The 15,228-nt window shown below is 56.5% G+C and overlaps 5 protein-coding genes across 5 annotated transcripts; all 5 read right to left on the bottom strand.

Moving 5' to 3' along the window:
• Positions 1-190: 190 nt before the first annotated feature.
• On the bottom strand, positions 191-2,498 carry BKCO1_2400064 (glycoside hydrolase family 47 protein; the record flags this gene model as incomplete). The annotated part of the gene is made up of 3 exons (XM_020273163.1): positions 191-500; positions 629-1,320; positions 1,383-2,498. 3 exons carry the CDS (start codon positions 2,496-2,498, stop codon positions 191-193), a joined length of 2,118 nt encoding a protein of 705 aa, XP_020130577.1.
• Positions 2,499-5,261: 2,763 nt separating this feature from the next.
• BKCO1_2400065 (transcription initiation factor subunit) lies at positions 5,262-6,745 on the bottom strand (the record flags this gene model as incomplete). Its single annotated transcript, XM_020273164.1, has 6 exons — positions 5,262-5,350; positions 5,422-5,542; positions 5,624-5,907; positions 5,987-6,138; positions 6,572-6,612; positions 6,737-6,745. 6 exons carry the CDS (start codon positions 6,743-6,745, stop codon positions 5,262-5,264), a joined length of 696 nt encoding a protein of 231 aa, XP_020130576.1.
• A 1,151-nt stretch (positions 6,746-7,896) lies between these two features.
• Positions 7,897-8,828, bottom strand: BKCO1_2400066 (ran-specific gtpase-activating protein; the record flags this gene model as incomplete). The annotated part of the gene is made up of 4 exons (XM_020273165.1): positions 7,897-7,964; positions 8,019-8,147; positions 8,207-8,471; positions 8,538-8,828. 4 exons carry the CDS (start codon positions 8,826-8,828, stop codon positions 7,897-7,899), a joined length of 753 nt encoding a protein of 250 aa, XP_020130575.1.
• Positions 8,829-9,558: 730 nt separating this feature from the next.
• BKCO1_2400067 (uncharacterized protein) lies at positions 9,559-11,877 on the bottom strand (the record flags this gene model as incomplete). Its single annotated transcript, XM_020273166.1, has 1 exon — positions 9,559-11,877. One exon carries the CDS (start codon positions 11,875-11,877, stop codon positions 9,559-9,561), a length of 2,319 nt encoding a protein of 772 aa, XP_020130574.1.
• Positions 11,878-12,718: 841 nt separating this feature from the next.
• Positions 12,719-14,477, bottom strand: BKCO1_2400068 (alpha-mannosyltransferase; the record flags this gene model as incomplete). Its single annotated transcript, XM_020273167.1, has 5 exons — positions 12,719-13,060; positions 13,112-13,535; positions 13,590-13,676; positions 13,733-14,140; positions 14,203-14,477. 5 exons carry the CDS (start codon positions 14,475-14,477, stop codon positions 12,719-12,721), a joined length of 1,536 nt encoding a protein of 511 aa, XP_020130569.1.
• Positions 14,478-15,228: the final 751 nt, after the last annotated feature.

Consider the following 15,228-nt stretch of genomic DNA (forward strand, 5'->3'; position numbering starts at 1 on the left):
GTTCTGTAGATAGCTTTGGTTCTGCACTTTGAGCATGGAGAAGCAGGCGTATTCAAGCTACGTACATATTCATAAGCGTTTCCTCATGCTGCATGTCAATTTCCTCGGGCATTGATGTCGATTCGTCATTTGTTCCAGTGATGATTCATTGCTCTCGTTTCCATGCACACCATCATGCACCCACCCCCTTTCAACCCGATGATGCCGGCTTCCACCTCAAGGGGTGCGCCTCGGTATTCAAAACGTACTCATCCAAGCTCACCACGTCGGGCTCGGAGAAGAGCAAGTAGAAATACTTGAGCGTCCCGCCCAGCCAGAACGACTCCATCCGGTCGGCCTTCGGCAGCGGCTCGTTCGCAACGCAGTCGTCGAGCTCGGCGTGCCCGATATCCGTCCTTGTCAGCCGGATGACGTTGGTGAAGATTGTCCAGGCGCGGTCGCGGAGCGTCTCGTCGCCGGTGATGCGGTAGAGGGTGAAGATGGACTCGATCGCTTCGGGACTGTATGATGTCAGTTCAGGCGCTCCCTCTCTCTCTCTCTCCCTACCCTCCCCTCTGAAGAACGACAAACGCCTTCGTGAGAAAACGAAAAACCCAACCACGCACCACGCACCACCACCACCACTTACCGCAAGCCACCCCGCCCATCCTCCACCCTCGTCACGCCCGGCGCCAACCCCTTCTCCCGCGCCACAGCTGCCACATCCACATCCCCATCCACCCCTCGCCCCGCCCGCTGATCATCATCACCCCCGCCTACGCCTCCGCCGTCCTCACCCCGCACCCCAGCCTCGACGCCCCTCAACCACTCCCCCTCATCCCAGGCACACCCTCCTTTTCCTCCTCCTCTTCCTCCTTTTCCTCCTCTTTCTCCTCCGCCGTCGCCATCGCCGTCGCCATCGCCGTCCCCATCACTCGCGCAAACCAAAGTGCGCATGACCTCGGGCATCACGCCGTTGGGGCTGCTCTCGTACGCCCAGAGGCAGCCTTCGGTCAGGCGGCGGCCGGTGGCGACGAGGTTGTCGTCATTGTCGTCGATGGGCTTGTTGTCGCTGGGCTTGCCGTCGTCGAATAGCTTGCCGGCGAGGGCAAAGGTGCCGCCGATGAAGCAGCTGAGGTGCTGGGTGCGTGGGTCGAGGAGCGGCGTGATGGCTGGGTCATCGGCGGTGGAGATCTGGACGTCGCCGGATAGGAGGAGGGGGGGTCTGTTGTTACTGTCGGGTGTCATGGGGGTGTAGAAGATGTGTTGCTTCATCGGAACGGCTGCGGTTTCGAAGAGCTTGCGGTATTGGGGGGTTGCGGCGGAGAGGAGGAGGTGTTGCTGGTGAGGGGGGAACGCAGGAGGAGTTGGGTTAGCGTTTTTTTTTCTTTCTCTTTTTGAACGGGACAGGTGATGGTGGAGTAGAAAGGACGACGTTGGGGGGATATTATACATGCCTTTGGAAGATACTCGTACAGCGAGTCTGCCATGCCACCGACGGTAAAGGAATCCCAAGCCGTGAAATCGAGATTCCTGGCGTTGACAGCAACCGGCCACAGCCCCGGCATCTTGGTGCGGTTCTGCTGCTCGTCAAAGACATCCATGATGCGCTGGGCAGCGTCGAAGAAGCGCAGGTCGCCCGTCAGCTGCGACAGCCGCGTGAACTCCAGCGTGAGGGACCCCAGCTCCGCCGAGAGGGCAGCGTCGGACGCTTCTTGCGCCTGCTCGCCGCCGTTGGCCACGTTGTGGAAGTTCCATCGCGTCACGGGCATCCGGTTGGGCGTGTCGAAGGCCGCGTACAGCATGTGGCCCAGCTCCCACGCTTTCTGGAGCAGCGTCGGGTACTGCCCGCCGCTGACGTCGTACGCGGACAGGAGCCCGCCGAGGTGCCGGGTCGTGGCTTCGTATACGTTGAGCTCGGTCAGCGCGTTGGTGGAGAAGTCGATGGCGTTGACGGCGGCGACGGCGTCTTCGAAGTCGGGCTTGAGGCCCATGATCCAGAGCGTGTCTGTGTTTTGGCACAGGTGAGGTTTTGGGCTCATGAAGAGCGTGGGAGCGTCTGGGAGGAGGTTACCAAGAGAGTCGACGAGGGTTGCTGCCCAGCCGCCGAATGTATCGCGAGCCTCGCCGGAGATGGGAGCCACTTCGTCCTTGAGCCATGCATGCTCCTTGTACCCCGTCCAGGCGTGGATAAACTCTGCTTTGATCTGATCGAGGCGCTCCAAGCGCACTTTCCGGGCCTCTGCCGGTTCCGGTGGGAAGTCATGCTGTATGCGGGGGATCTCCGTGACGTCCGTGGGCATGGACATTAGGGACTCTACCGGATACCGCTGCGTAGCTTGACTCCAGTGGAACCTGCCATCGTCCGATTCAATGAATACCGGCTTTTCTTCTCCCCCTTCAGGTATTCCTAGGCTGAGTGGTAAATTGTACGTAGGTGGCAAGCTGCGATAGAAGATTAGAAGTACGGCGGCAAAGAAGGTGAAGATCAGCAGTATCTTGCGCGATGACGGTAGCATTGACGGCAACATGGTGCAGGATCCACCAGTATGTCAATTGAACCACCACATCAAGTCGGGGGAGGACAAGCTGTTAAGTGGCAAGCCGCTCAGTTCTCAGGGGTTGCTTACGCCATCGTCGCCCACTAGGCTTGTGTATCAATGCTGCCTTCACTCAGGTCTTGGAATCGACAACAGTGGTTAAGCGCGCGGAAGTGCGGCACAAGGAGTCCATGCGGCCCAGGTGCTGATCACCCCATCCAGCATTCTGATTGGGCATTTAAGGACTTCCAAGAATCTTTTCCAGTTTTCCAAGCGATCTGTGTCCCAGGAATTTGGAACGGTTCCGCGCGGTTCGGCAACTTTATCCGATCTATGTGAGTGTGACAAGTTGCGTGATTGCTTGGTCTAGCTCATCTTCAGCAAAATAGAGACGTCATTTTGCTTTCTAAAAATGGAGCAGTAAGTTCAATCGTAGTTTGGTGTACCGATATATGGACTGGTTCGATGGTTCTATGAACGGAAATGGGGGTGACGTCGTCCAATTACAACAAGATCCAACACTCGAGCTTGATAGCATACAAGCTACCTCATATGAATACATACAGCCCTCACAACGAGATGCCTATGCCAGAACATATTCTCTATCGGTTCTCGTCCACTTACCCCACTTTCAGAAGTCATAGACATCGAGGTCTGACCGCTCCAGCACCTGGGCCATCAACATACTGGCTTCTCAGCCTCCCACTTAAGCCAAATTCGCCCTGCGTTCCACAAAGCCATATAACATTTACGAAGTTGTTCCGATCAAGATCTCATTCCCAGGCTTCTCCATCCTTCACCATCACTTCGTCTACATGGCTGTGGATGGGGCGTCTGTCCCAATACAGACAGCCGTGGCCACCAGTCTCCATCCGCATCGAAAACACCAGCAATGCCTGATCAGAAAGAGGCATGTGGAGCTGTTTAAAAAAAGATTACAGGAAATATGAACTGCCAGCTTTCCAGGTGTTCCATCACCGCACTGCAGCACCCGCTCCATCCATAGCACCCAACCCTTCTCCCAAACCACACACGCCCATATTTCCCACCTTCACACGGCCAAACAACACCCCCTCCCCAAAACCCGCCCTCCGTCCCTGGTGCACGCGTTCTCCTCGGCCCGGCCCGGTCATCGGCCCGAACTCTCGCCGCCACGCCATCCAAAAAGAAAAAAACTCTTCCAAACCTCAACCCAGGGTGGCAAAAGAGACAAAACGCCAAAAGAAACACCAAAAAAGATGATGATGAGGACGAGACTCGAACTCGCGCGGGTTGCCCCACCAGGAAACTTGTTAAGCTAACACCTTAACCTGGCGCCATAACCAACTCGGCCACCTCACCATGTGACAGGCAATCTTGAAGCAAATCTGAAGATCTACTGCGCGATGAGAGTAATGCTGTACAGTAAGGTTATATAGTGTGGGACGGGACTAGTAGCGATAGGTAGGTAATTAGGAGCCGGGTGGTACTTGACATCTATCCGTGATGAGTATCTATGGTACACATGATGTTGTTGCGTTGCGGTCATATATATTCGCTTCGTCTATGCAGACGGAAGGAAGACAACGAGCAATACTTGCATTAGTCATTCAGACTAGCATTGAAACGCGAAGGGAAGATGTTGGCTTCAAATGTCCTGTCGAAGGCTGGTGGCGTTGGAGAAAAAAAAAAGATGACTGTATGTCCATAGACTGGAGCCTTGATGGGATTCGATCGACGAAGTTTGAGGAAAGACATTGATTGAGGAGACACGCTGTCAAATAGAGAATGAGGGGGCTCAGGAGAGTGTGGGGAAATGCAACTGCGGAATGACGCAATAATCACCCGGCCGCCAGCGGGCTGCATAACTCAGAGCACGATGAGAGCTTGCTCCGGAATGTTGTTGAACCTTGATGGTCCCAAAATGACCGCACGTCTTTTCTACTCAGCTGTTATTGGATCTACTAAATTCTCTCAAGATAGTTTTCAAGGCATCCCTTTGTGTCATGGTGAAAACCAAGCGTTCTTGTGACATAGGATACTTGCGAGTATCACTACTTTCGTGATGATCGATTGCCAGCATCAGAGGCAAAGCCAGAAGAGCACAGAGGAAAGATCTTCCCAGAACCTCACATCTTACCCTTGAGACTCTCACAATGCACCACTCGTACCAGCACATACGAGAGAACAACACGTACAGCATAAATCAGAAAAGACCACCCGCTCGCGTTCCATATAGACGAATGAGATAATCTCGTAGCCATCACAAACCATTTCATTTTTTTCCTGTCGTCGCATATGCATCTAACAGTACAGAAAGGAAGGCAAGCAATGCAGATTCCAAAATGTTTCCAGAGGAATACTGCACCTACATGCTCTTCCAACCTCTCCCCATCACGCATGCAGAAGATCCACTCATCCACGCAAGCTGGTCAAAGTCGAAGGGAAAAAAGCAGCCCCGACGCTGAAACGCAAAATCGCACAAAAAGCAAAAGATCTCCGTTCATATCTCTAGCTCTTCCCCTCCATCATTCAGCAGTAGCAGCAGTAGTAAAAGGCCAATTGGGCCACTTTCGTTTCCTTGACTCATGGGACATTTCTCATTCGCTGATGTTTGATGATGGGGTGTTTGGTTTACGGCGGGGGGTATAAGCCGATCGTGACTACTTTTTGCTGGAAGCAAAAAAAGGACTCTCCCATATTCCTTTTCCTTTTTCCTTTCTCGTCTTTTTGGTTCAATTTCATGACACTGTCCCCTCCTTCTCACAACTCCGTCCTTTGGGCCGTAAAGTCCCAAAGCATTTTGACAAGGTTGTCCGGGAGTGTGTAGAGGTCGACGTGGAACTCGCCGTCTGCCGAGTTATTGGTCAGTGTTGCTTGTTCTCGTTAAGCGATAGAGAGAAACTGTTGATGCTTGACTTACTCTCTACGTCGTTCTTCGTGTACGTGTCGAGAGTCTTGTTATCGTGGACCATCTGGACGACCTGGAGCAGGTCGTCTTCACCAAGGCGCTGGAGGCCATCCGCCAGCTTCTCCATGTCGACCTATTGATTTTAACCGCGGTTAGACATCTTCCACAAGATCCGCGCGATGACGGCTTTGGTGAGAGCTTTGACAAAACCTACAGCCTTATCTTTCTTCTTCTTGGAGTTGGCACTGGGAAGAGCACTTCTGCTCCTGGCACCGTTCTCCTCGCCGGGAACGGGCCCGGATTCCTTCAGGAGCTGAAGAAGCTCGGGCTTGGGATTCTTGAACGTGACCCAGTGCTTCGACTCGTAGCGCTCGTGCTGGAAGTTCAAGTCGTGCTCGATTGTATGATCGGCGCCCTTGCCAGCTGCGGACAGGGTGATCTGCATCTCGAACTCGCCCCAACCCTCCTCTTCGATGCGGAACGGGGGCTTCTTGACGGCTGTGAAAGAAAAAAGGTAGTCTTAGTTGATCCGTCCTTGCCTAAATTTTGACGTGAGCACAGAAGCTGGGGAACTCACTCTGAGTGGCCCTCTTCTCGAACGACGGGTGAAGGCGGTACGTCGCCTTCTCGTACGGCGTCGCGGGAACCTCCTCGCCGTTCTCGTTCAAGAGCCAAATCTCAATGCTCCACGCGCGCATCGGAAAGCCCTCCATCTGCTGCGGCTTGTCGCTATAGGAAAACGACTGGTGTCAGCGAAAGCCCTGCGTATCCTGTTACAGAGCCGAGCATGTTAGAGACTCCTGCCTTGCCATGCCCTCCGGCTCCGCGTCGCATCACGTCACGTTGTGGTTCGGTTCTCTGCACGCATGCTCGTGCTTCGGCTTTGGTGGCTGCACGACGAGGTGCGCGTGCGCGAAGCAGCCAAACAGCCACAGTAGCTACTACTACGGACCGCATTCGCCGCGCCCATTCCGATGTGTCTCGGCCCCTCACAAGCGCACGCTGCGAGACGACATGTGTAGCGACACAGCCTGGAACCATCACGGTGGCGGAAGAGCGATGGAGACGGATTGCGGCTGCTCGAGAGGCGGAGGCGAAGGCGGAGGGCTGGCAGGGAAAAGGCTCCAACGTGCTCAGGCGACGATGCGCGTGCGAGACTTACGTGATGTGTTGCTCGGTGACGAGCTTGACCTGGCGTTTAACCTGCGTGTCCCGCATCAGCCAGTCTGCATCTCATCCGCGCCGCGGGCCCTTTCTTCCGTTGTGTGGCAGACGGGAAGCTCGAACGAGCAGCTGCCAGACCTTCTGGGCAGGAAAGGTTACTTACCTCAGGCATGGTTGCTATGGTTCAGCAAGGAAAGCTTGGTGGCTGGTTGGGGTCGGGGTTGTCAAAGCTCTCGTGTTCCGAGGTCTTCCTTGCTACGTTTTTGCGGCGCGGTTGAGCTGGCCAGTCGAAGTTTGCAGGTGCACGCGGGAAGATGCGCGGGTGAAGGAAGGTCGGTGAGGGAAAGGGTCCGAAGCGCGGGGCGATGGTGAGGCTGCTCGGCGGGTGGAGAGGTGTGCCTTGGTCGCGCCGGAGCAAGCCAACGACGCGCGAAAACGGCCTACGCGCGTGGGTGAGGTCGACGTGGATCAACGACGCGCTGCGGCGACGCCTAGATTGGGGCCGGAGGAGACAGGCGGCTTGGAAAGTAGAGCACCGTGCTTCGGGCAGCGGCAGCGGAGGTTGCAGCCGGCGCGCAGGATCGAGTTCGAGACTAATGCGCCTGGTCTCGTGGTGAGTGTGGTTGCGCGGTGCTGGCGGGCGAGCAGCGACGACAGCAGCAGCGAGCCTCACACACGCACGCACAAAAAGCCGATCATCTGGAAGCACACGCCGGCATAAGGCTTCACGGACCAGCAGATCGTGAGGCACGGGCAGGCCATGGCACGCACGCAAGCGCTGCATTCAACGCTCTTTCACCCGCGTTTCCGCATCGGCTGCATCACTAACGCCTGTCTGCCCATCACGCCCATCAACTCAACCCACTCTCCCAAGCCCAAAGACCCACACGTCCCGTTTCACAGCATACATCGCCTGTTGTCCAATCTCGTGCCTTGGCTCTAGTGGTGGTTAACTACATAGAAAACCGGATGACTTTCTCTATCTACTTTCCCTCAATGCGCGCGCGCTTAGCCCTGCCATACCAAAATTCCCTTTCCCTTTCCGGCAACGAATGTTATTAAAAGTCATGATCGCCAGTTCCGTCGCGCGCAATGAGTACTCAGGCTTGGGGCTGTTGTGAAAACGGGCTGGGGAAAGGTTTGGGGACGGGGGGGCGTTGATGCTGTTGATGGTGATGGTGAGGGGGGGTGATTCAGCCTGAGGCTACTGCTGCCCGGAGCCGCCATGTGGTCGTAATGGATGCGTGATGATTTTGAATGGGGGGTACTATTGGGGCATTATCGGTGATCGTTCATATGTGCACTTTCTCCTGCCTCCAACATCTACTCGCTGAAGAGCGCCTCGTTCTCCTGCTGCGCCTTGATGAAGGCCTCCTTGAAGAGGTTGGCGTCTAAGGTCTTGGTTAGCTCGTGGCCCTACTCTCAGAACTTGCGGTTGTACTTACTCTCGCCGTTGGCGAAGCGGATGGCGAGGGTCTGGGCCTCGGGCTCGCCTTCGCTGACATCTGCGGCGGCGTTCCAGACCCAGCTGCGGTCGCTGCCGACGTTGGGCGACAGCTTCATGTCGGGGACGACTGCATATCCATGTCAGCAACCATGCCCAGCACTCCCCCGGCCCAACAGAATCACATACCGTAGTGGTTGGCGCAGACCTTGAGCGTCTTGTCACGCCTCATGACCAGGCGAGTCTTGCCGTTCTCCTTGTGTTTGAGCAGGCGGACGTCGCCGGTGCCACGCTCCTTCCACTCCCTCGACTCGCGGTCGAACTTGAAGAGCTTGGCGCGCATCTTGAAGACCTGCTCCTCCAGCTCCTCGTTGGTCTTGGTCTCGACCTTCTCCGTCAGGTGCACGACGGGCTTGAACTCGACGTCGGGCTCGTGGTTCTCGGGCTCCTCCTCCTGCAGAATCACCCCAGGTGGTCAGCTCTTTGTGCGCGCGGGCAGCGTCGCGGGCGAACGACTTACCTCGTCAGCCTTCTTGGCCTTGGAAGAGCCAGACGGCTCGTCGGTGACATCCTCCTCCTCCTTCTTTTCCTTCTTGGGGCCGCCGCCGAACATGGAGAAGACGGCAGAAGTGGTGGCGGACGCAGCGTTGGCGACCTTGTCGGTGACGCCAGCGCCCTCGGCGGCCTTCTCGTCCTTGGACTCGGTTGCGCCGGTCGTCACCTTCTCAGTCTCGTCCTTCGCGAGCTGCGGCTCGAGGCCAGCCTTCGCCTCCTCGGCGGGGTCGAGCTTGGTGGCAGACGGCTCAGCCATTTTGAGTGGTGGTCAGATGGAGTGCTGTTCGTGGATGCGCGATCGCGAAAAGTCAATGATGGCGTGGGTGCGGGGAGCGCGAACGTGGACAGGCTGCGGCGCACAGAGTTGAAATGTGTGAGAAGTGGTGGTTTGCAAGATGAGAGCCCCTCGTTAGCCAGCCAGCAAAACATTGCCTTGGCACGCTTGCCCGCGTTCCACGTGACTTTGCGATAAGATTGGACTGCCGCGATTCATGCCCGAGGCGCGTGCGACTGTGGGCCTTTTCTCTGCCTTGCGCGCATCTCATCTGTCATCTGATGCAGTCACCACGCGCACTTGCCCTACCAACCCGCCCAGGGTGCCAGGGAGGGGGGGCACTGCAAACCTACGTCAAGATGGACCCTTGTCAGCACGCAAAACCACTAGCCCAGCCAGAGCTCCCAGTCGGCTAGTCCTTGGCAAAATTTCGAGAGCAATACACATTGTAAGTCATGACTGTCTTTCCGAGTTCCATCGTCCCGCCCGCCCTTCGATCTGCCTGAAAAGTAGTGAGAAGTAATAATGGTCCCCCAGTCTGGCAACATCATCTGCCGTCACTCACTCCCTAGAAGCAACTCCTGCTAAGAGTCCGTTTCGTGTATCCCTTCCAGCGCCGAATTGAAAGAAATCACCCAATGATCGTACGAATACTCCATATCCGATGCGCCCCGTGCAAAACCACCTCCCCCACAGTATCGTAAGCACTCATCTACGGCTTAGTCTTCTTTCCGCAGGGCCTTTCCTTGAGCGGCCTGCTCTCTCCTTTGTGCCTCTGCTGCTCTTTGTCATGCGGCTTCTTCAGTCCCAGCCGGCGGGCAATCCTGTTGGCGTTCCTGCGGGCCTGATTGACCGGCGTCACCAGATCAAGCTGCTTGGCTGCATCGACAATGTTGTTGGTTACGCCTCTCTGCTTCTCGCGGAGCTTGTTGCTGACCGCGAGCGTCTGGTTGAACAACTGTAGTGCCGTCTGCGCACCTGAATCGGCCGAATGGAGAATGGCGTCGGTTATATTCTTGCTGGTGCCTCCGAAGCCCTGCAGGTGCTTGAACAGGGCCAATGAAGCGTTCTTCGCGTTTGATTGTGCAATGACGAAGTCCGTCTTCATCAGATCAGTCCAGTGGGACATCTTGAGCCACGGGGAGCCGAAATCGACGGTGAAGTTCTGTGGCTTTATCTTTGGTCTAGATTCGGTGCAAACCGTAACGTTGAGGATACCGTAGGCATCCTTGGGTTCAACGCTCACGGCGTGAACACCTTCCACGAGTTGTTCGGTTGTGAAGGGTACGCCTTCCGAACCGCGCTGGACACGGATGACAATCTTGGGAGCTTTCCACAACGAGGCTAAACTCTTCGGCGGGGTCAGGACAAAGTGACGATCGCCGACGATTCGCAATTTGAAGTCTCCAGAGTCGTTTGCTCTGGGTGAAAACGGGTGTTCGACTACGCTGACTGACTTGGTAGTAGCGTCATTGGACACTACTTTATCGGAGCCAGATGTGGCAGCTGAGACTGCCGTTGCATTGGGGTCGAGCTCGCGTTGTAATACCGAGACGTCTGTCTTTGCACCAGTGAAAGCTTGAAGAGCCGAATTCAGTGCGGCGGCTTGTTCAGCCTTTTGAACGGCGTTGTTCTGGGCCGCTCCTGGGAAGGTTACGCCTCCGAGTAGCATTGCGGCAATTGAACTGACGAGCAGGCCAACGATAAGAAGAGCCCACCGTGGCTGGGTCCGCACAGTGTTGCGGACATGAGCCGCAGACCCTTTGAGCCATGACTTCATTCCACCCTTCTTCTTCTCTTCAGTCTTATCTTTCCTATCGCTCGTCTCTCCATTAGAACCAACGCCAATGCATGCAAGGTGTCGATTGAGCTGAGTGTTATCAAGGCTAAGGAAATTGTTCAGGTCGATGGGTACAACGCCGATCTCTTCTTCACCTGACTTCAGGCAGATCTTCAGCGACTTGCTGTCCGGAGAGAAACTGTAATACCCGCTGACAGGGCTCGAAAGAGAAACGCTAAGAATCGGAACACCCCTGTCAGCCATGATAGCACGCAGCTTCACCAGATTCTCATCCTCCAAGCGGATGAGATCCATAGGCTGGTTGCACATGATGACCAAGTTCGGAAGAGTAGTGGGAATGCTATCTGCGAGCATGTCTGAGCCCTGGTCATCCTGGTTGAAGATCTCCTTGAGCAAGACGTCGCTACCATTGTCATAGGACATGCGAATGCCTGGAGTGCAAGTCTTGGAAGACCGGGGCTGAGGCCGGCCAACCTTGAGAGCTGCGACCAACTTGTCCGTTATCAAATCCTCGGGGCTCTTTATGTCGGTGGACATGGAGGACGGAAAGCCAGCGAAGATAACCCGGAAGGGGCCGGCCCAATCCCAGTCCAAGGTGTCCTTTGCGACCGAATACTTGAGCTCGTCCATGGATACTCCGGCCACACCCGTCCACTGCGAGTCATAGGAGCGGATGATGGGCTGGATGATGTGGACAGCATCCTTGTCGACAATCTCGAGGGGCTTCTCGGTTATTGTCGAGGCTTCCGGGGTTCGAATATCAGGCCGAGTGGTGATTCCGGAGTCGGAGGGCTGGAAGACCGGCTCGGGCAGCTCGTGCTCATCGTCGGATGTCGGATCCTCCTCGTCGCCGTTGACACTGCGGGTCTCCTCTAGGTTTGAGTTGACCAAAGCGAAGCTCCCCGAGGAGACTGTTTCGGCACCGTCGTCGTCGGAAGGGACGAGGACACCAGAAGAGTCCATGAAATCGTAATTGTCCTCGTGCGCCGCCATTTTGTCTTTCGCAAACTCGGCCGAGTCTGTTGTGTTGGCAAAGGAGAGGGGGGCGTGGCCGTTCCGCTTTGTGTTCTGTGAGGCGGCTTGCCGGGGAGGGGGTTTGTAGCTCGCAACTCGGTCGTTCGCCGTGAGGTTCTCGGGCGAGATGTCGCGGTTGAGCGGTGGCGAAGGCGGCGTGGCGTCTGACTGCGGTGAGTAGGTGCTATCTCCTGTGCGTGGCAGGCGGAGGTCCATGTTGGGCAGGAAGGCGGCAGGCGAGGGGAAAGCTCCCGAGGCCACGACGGTTTGACGCAGCGAATGACGACAGAGGGTGCTGCAAGCCCCTGGGCGAGGGTAGACTCTTGAAGAACGCAAAGGAAATTAAGAAACAGCGCGGGGTGCGAAAGGGTCTTGTGCAAACGAGGAAGCCAGCTTACTTGGGCAAAGGACCCGTGGTTTTGGGGAGGTAGCTGCCTGAAGCACGTAGGGCCTAGTATGCCCGGGGCGAGCTCGCGGGGGAACAGCTGATCTCGAGGGAGAAAGAACGGCTGCTTCGCGGGCAGGCGGCAGCGTCTGAAAGGTGAAAGGCGGCGCCCGCTGCGGTGAATGCAGCCAGGCAACTCGTGTGGTTTGTATGTATTGGCACCTTGGTGTACAGAGGGCAGATGAGCTAGGTGTCTGGGGATGCAAGGCAACACGCTGCGCCGTGGTCATGCTCCCGCGGCCCGGCGGGGCTTATCGCTTATCGCGGGCCTCCTAATCTGATGCGCCCTCTGGCCGCGAGTCACATGCACGTCCCTTTACGTCGTCATTCCGATACCGTACGTAGTAGATTAATTTACACTCTCCATGCCGCGACAAGCTGAAAAACCGCACATAAACCAACCTGCCACCCGTGACCGCTTCATGCATTTCGTCTCCTTCGTTGCAACGAGGCCAACAACAAGAAAAGCGCTGCGCCCTTCGCTCTGAGCCAACAGACTTGCAGACCCAAACTCTTGCCTGGAAAAGGTATATTATGCCGCAAAGAACCCGACATGAACTTGCACTTTGATAACGCCGTGGAATCCTTATTCTCCTACCAGCGGAGCCTCGTTTATGGGCTCGCCCAGCCGCCTGCGACATCCACCCACTCTGCAAGACAGCTGCCCTGTTTGCCTTCAACGTCGACAATGTCCGTATCGCATCTACATCTGCATCCCACTCCATTCTCCTTTGGCTGATCCGGCGTGGCCCAGTACTCGTCCTCCTCGATCCGCTTTTTCTCGTCCAGCGTCGTCTTCTCAAGGTATGGGATGTGCGGGAGTTGGCGCGCCGGTTTGTTCGCAGGACAGTGCTGGATCGTCGTGTGCCGGTACCCAAAGTCGCGGAAATAGTGGATATCACCCGGCCCAAGCAGCGCTCCAGCAGCAAGAGAGTGGATGGGTGCGTCTCCCCACTGGCAACAGTTAGCGAGCCACTCGCGTGCATTGGAGCAGAGTCAACCTACCCGTTCATTCCAAAATCCTCCACTGCGGTCCATCGTCTCGAAAAAGTCATTGTACTCCTTGCTTCTGAACCAGTCAAGTCTAGCGATCTCAAAGTTGCTCCAGAAATGACACATGTTGTACGATTCACCCTCCATTGCATCCGAGTCGATCTCCGGAAGGGCGCCAGAAGCAGGGTCCGTGTTGAGAATCTCCTCCGGGAGCGGCTTCTTGGACTTGGGGTCCTCCTTGGGTGGCTCTTCCGGCTCTTCTGTGGGCTCGGGCTTCTCCACGAACATCTCCCACAGTCCCTTCGACTTCAACTTGTTGTTGCGCTTGTAAGCCGACGCGTAGCGGAAGATGTTTGGCACAGTTTCCCGCAGTTCCTTGACAGCGATGGTAAAGCCGTAGGTCTTGTTGTTGCGTTCCATGTGGATGAAGGGGTCGCTGGCAAAAGTCAGTCTCACGAGATCATAAGACGGGATGGAAGGAGCAACGCACTATGTGATGTCACAGAAGTACTTGATCTCGGGTTCAAGACGCCAGTACCAGGTGTACTTTTGGAGTAGCTCGTGCTTGTAGAAGAACCTGCCAGATCATGTCAGATAAAGGAGTTGGAATCGTTGCCGCAGGGGGAGCCATACCCAGAGTAGAAACGGCACATGTGGTGGTAGCTCTCCATGCCACCGTACATGATAGCCTGGTCACCCTGCTTCGCAATGCCTTCCTTCGCGACATCCTTATCAACCCAGTCTGGGAAACCCCACATTGAGCTGTCGATCTTGCCCCACTCAACCGGAGCGCTGGTGTAGTTCAAGATCGTGTCCTTGAAGGTCTGGTTGAAATCGCCATCGTTCAAGAACACATAGGGGTAGTGGAACCACCTGTTGAAGTGCCTCTCGATGGACTTGATTGACTGTATCACGCCGTCCAATTCTTTATTCCGCGCCAAGACAACAAACGCCGCATTCGCCTTTTCGTGATCCTCGGGCCTCTTCGGGGGCTCTAAGCAGCCAGGATAAAAGACTTTGTCGTACTTCTCGTTGATTTTCCTACAGCGACCACCACGTCAGAATCCGCAACCCATCAGGGGCACATGTACAAGAGAACAAACCTAATAGACGGAGGAGCGCCTGCCGGCACCAGCAGCTGTCCTGGCGACGAGGGATGCCGCACGAATATGATGATTATTAGGATTATGACGATGGTGGGGAAGAGCACGACGAGACCCAGGGGTATCGAGATGGAGGAGTTGCCTTTGATGCGTATGCGGCGACGGAGGAAGGCCAGGCGCGGCGATAGCCGGTCAATCTTGGACTCCTCGCCGTCCAGCGGAGCGGCGGGGCGCACCGTGGGTATGCGCTTCTTGAGGCTCTGTAGAAACGACATGTGTGCGGCGGGTGGAACGAGCGCGGAGCGTCGGGGGCGGAAGTCAAGCTACTGCGGCGGCTGCTGCTGCGAGCTATGTCCGCCGCTCTCAAGCCCGACGACGGCTTCGAGCTCGGCGAGCCTTGGGTCCGGGGGCGGGTGCGCAACGTAGAGGCCCGGGCCGGCAAAGAGGTCGTGCGAAGCTCTGGCGAAGGCGGGTGAGTCGTGGACAGAGTGCTGTCGCGCCGCGTGCGAAGACTCCCGGGAGAATGAAACGAGTGGCCGGAGAGCGGTCGTGGTCTCCAAAGACAGCACCACCACGCAGGAAAAAAAAAAGTTTCTGCAGCGCGGAGAGTCGCGCGCGGACAAAGGAGGGATCGAGGGCTGCGGCCTAGGATCTCGTGGTGGTGTGGCCGGAGAGGTTTTGGCGAGCAGATAATTGGCGGAGAGGGAGGATTGAGCGCGGCAGGAGGCCAAGAGGAGCACGCCGATAACTAGAACGCTCCTGCTCGACGACAGGGATTCGGGGGGATGCGCAACGCCGGGGGCGCACGAGGTGCGGCACAGGAGGGGTCTCTTCCGGGTGATGCAGCGGCGAGGGTGCAGAGCGCAGGCTGAGTCTGTTTCTTCACGCCGGCGCGCGGGTGGCTGGCAATTGGCAGCTTACGACACCTCGCGGTGATGGACTGCGGCTAAAACGCGTTAGCAGCCCCTTGCCCTTGAAGCGGTTTCGCTGCCGCTCCGCTGCAAGCCTGGGTGCCTGGGTTCGCCG

This window comes from Diplodia corticola, assembly GCF_001883845.1.
Source record: "Diplodia corticola strain CBS 112549 chromosome Unknown scaffold24, whole genome shotgun sequence".
Lineage (NCBI taxonomy): Eukaryota > Fungi > Ascomycota > Dothideomycetes > Botryosphaeriales > Botryosphaeriaceae > Diplodia > Diplodia corticola.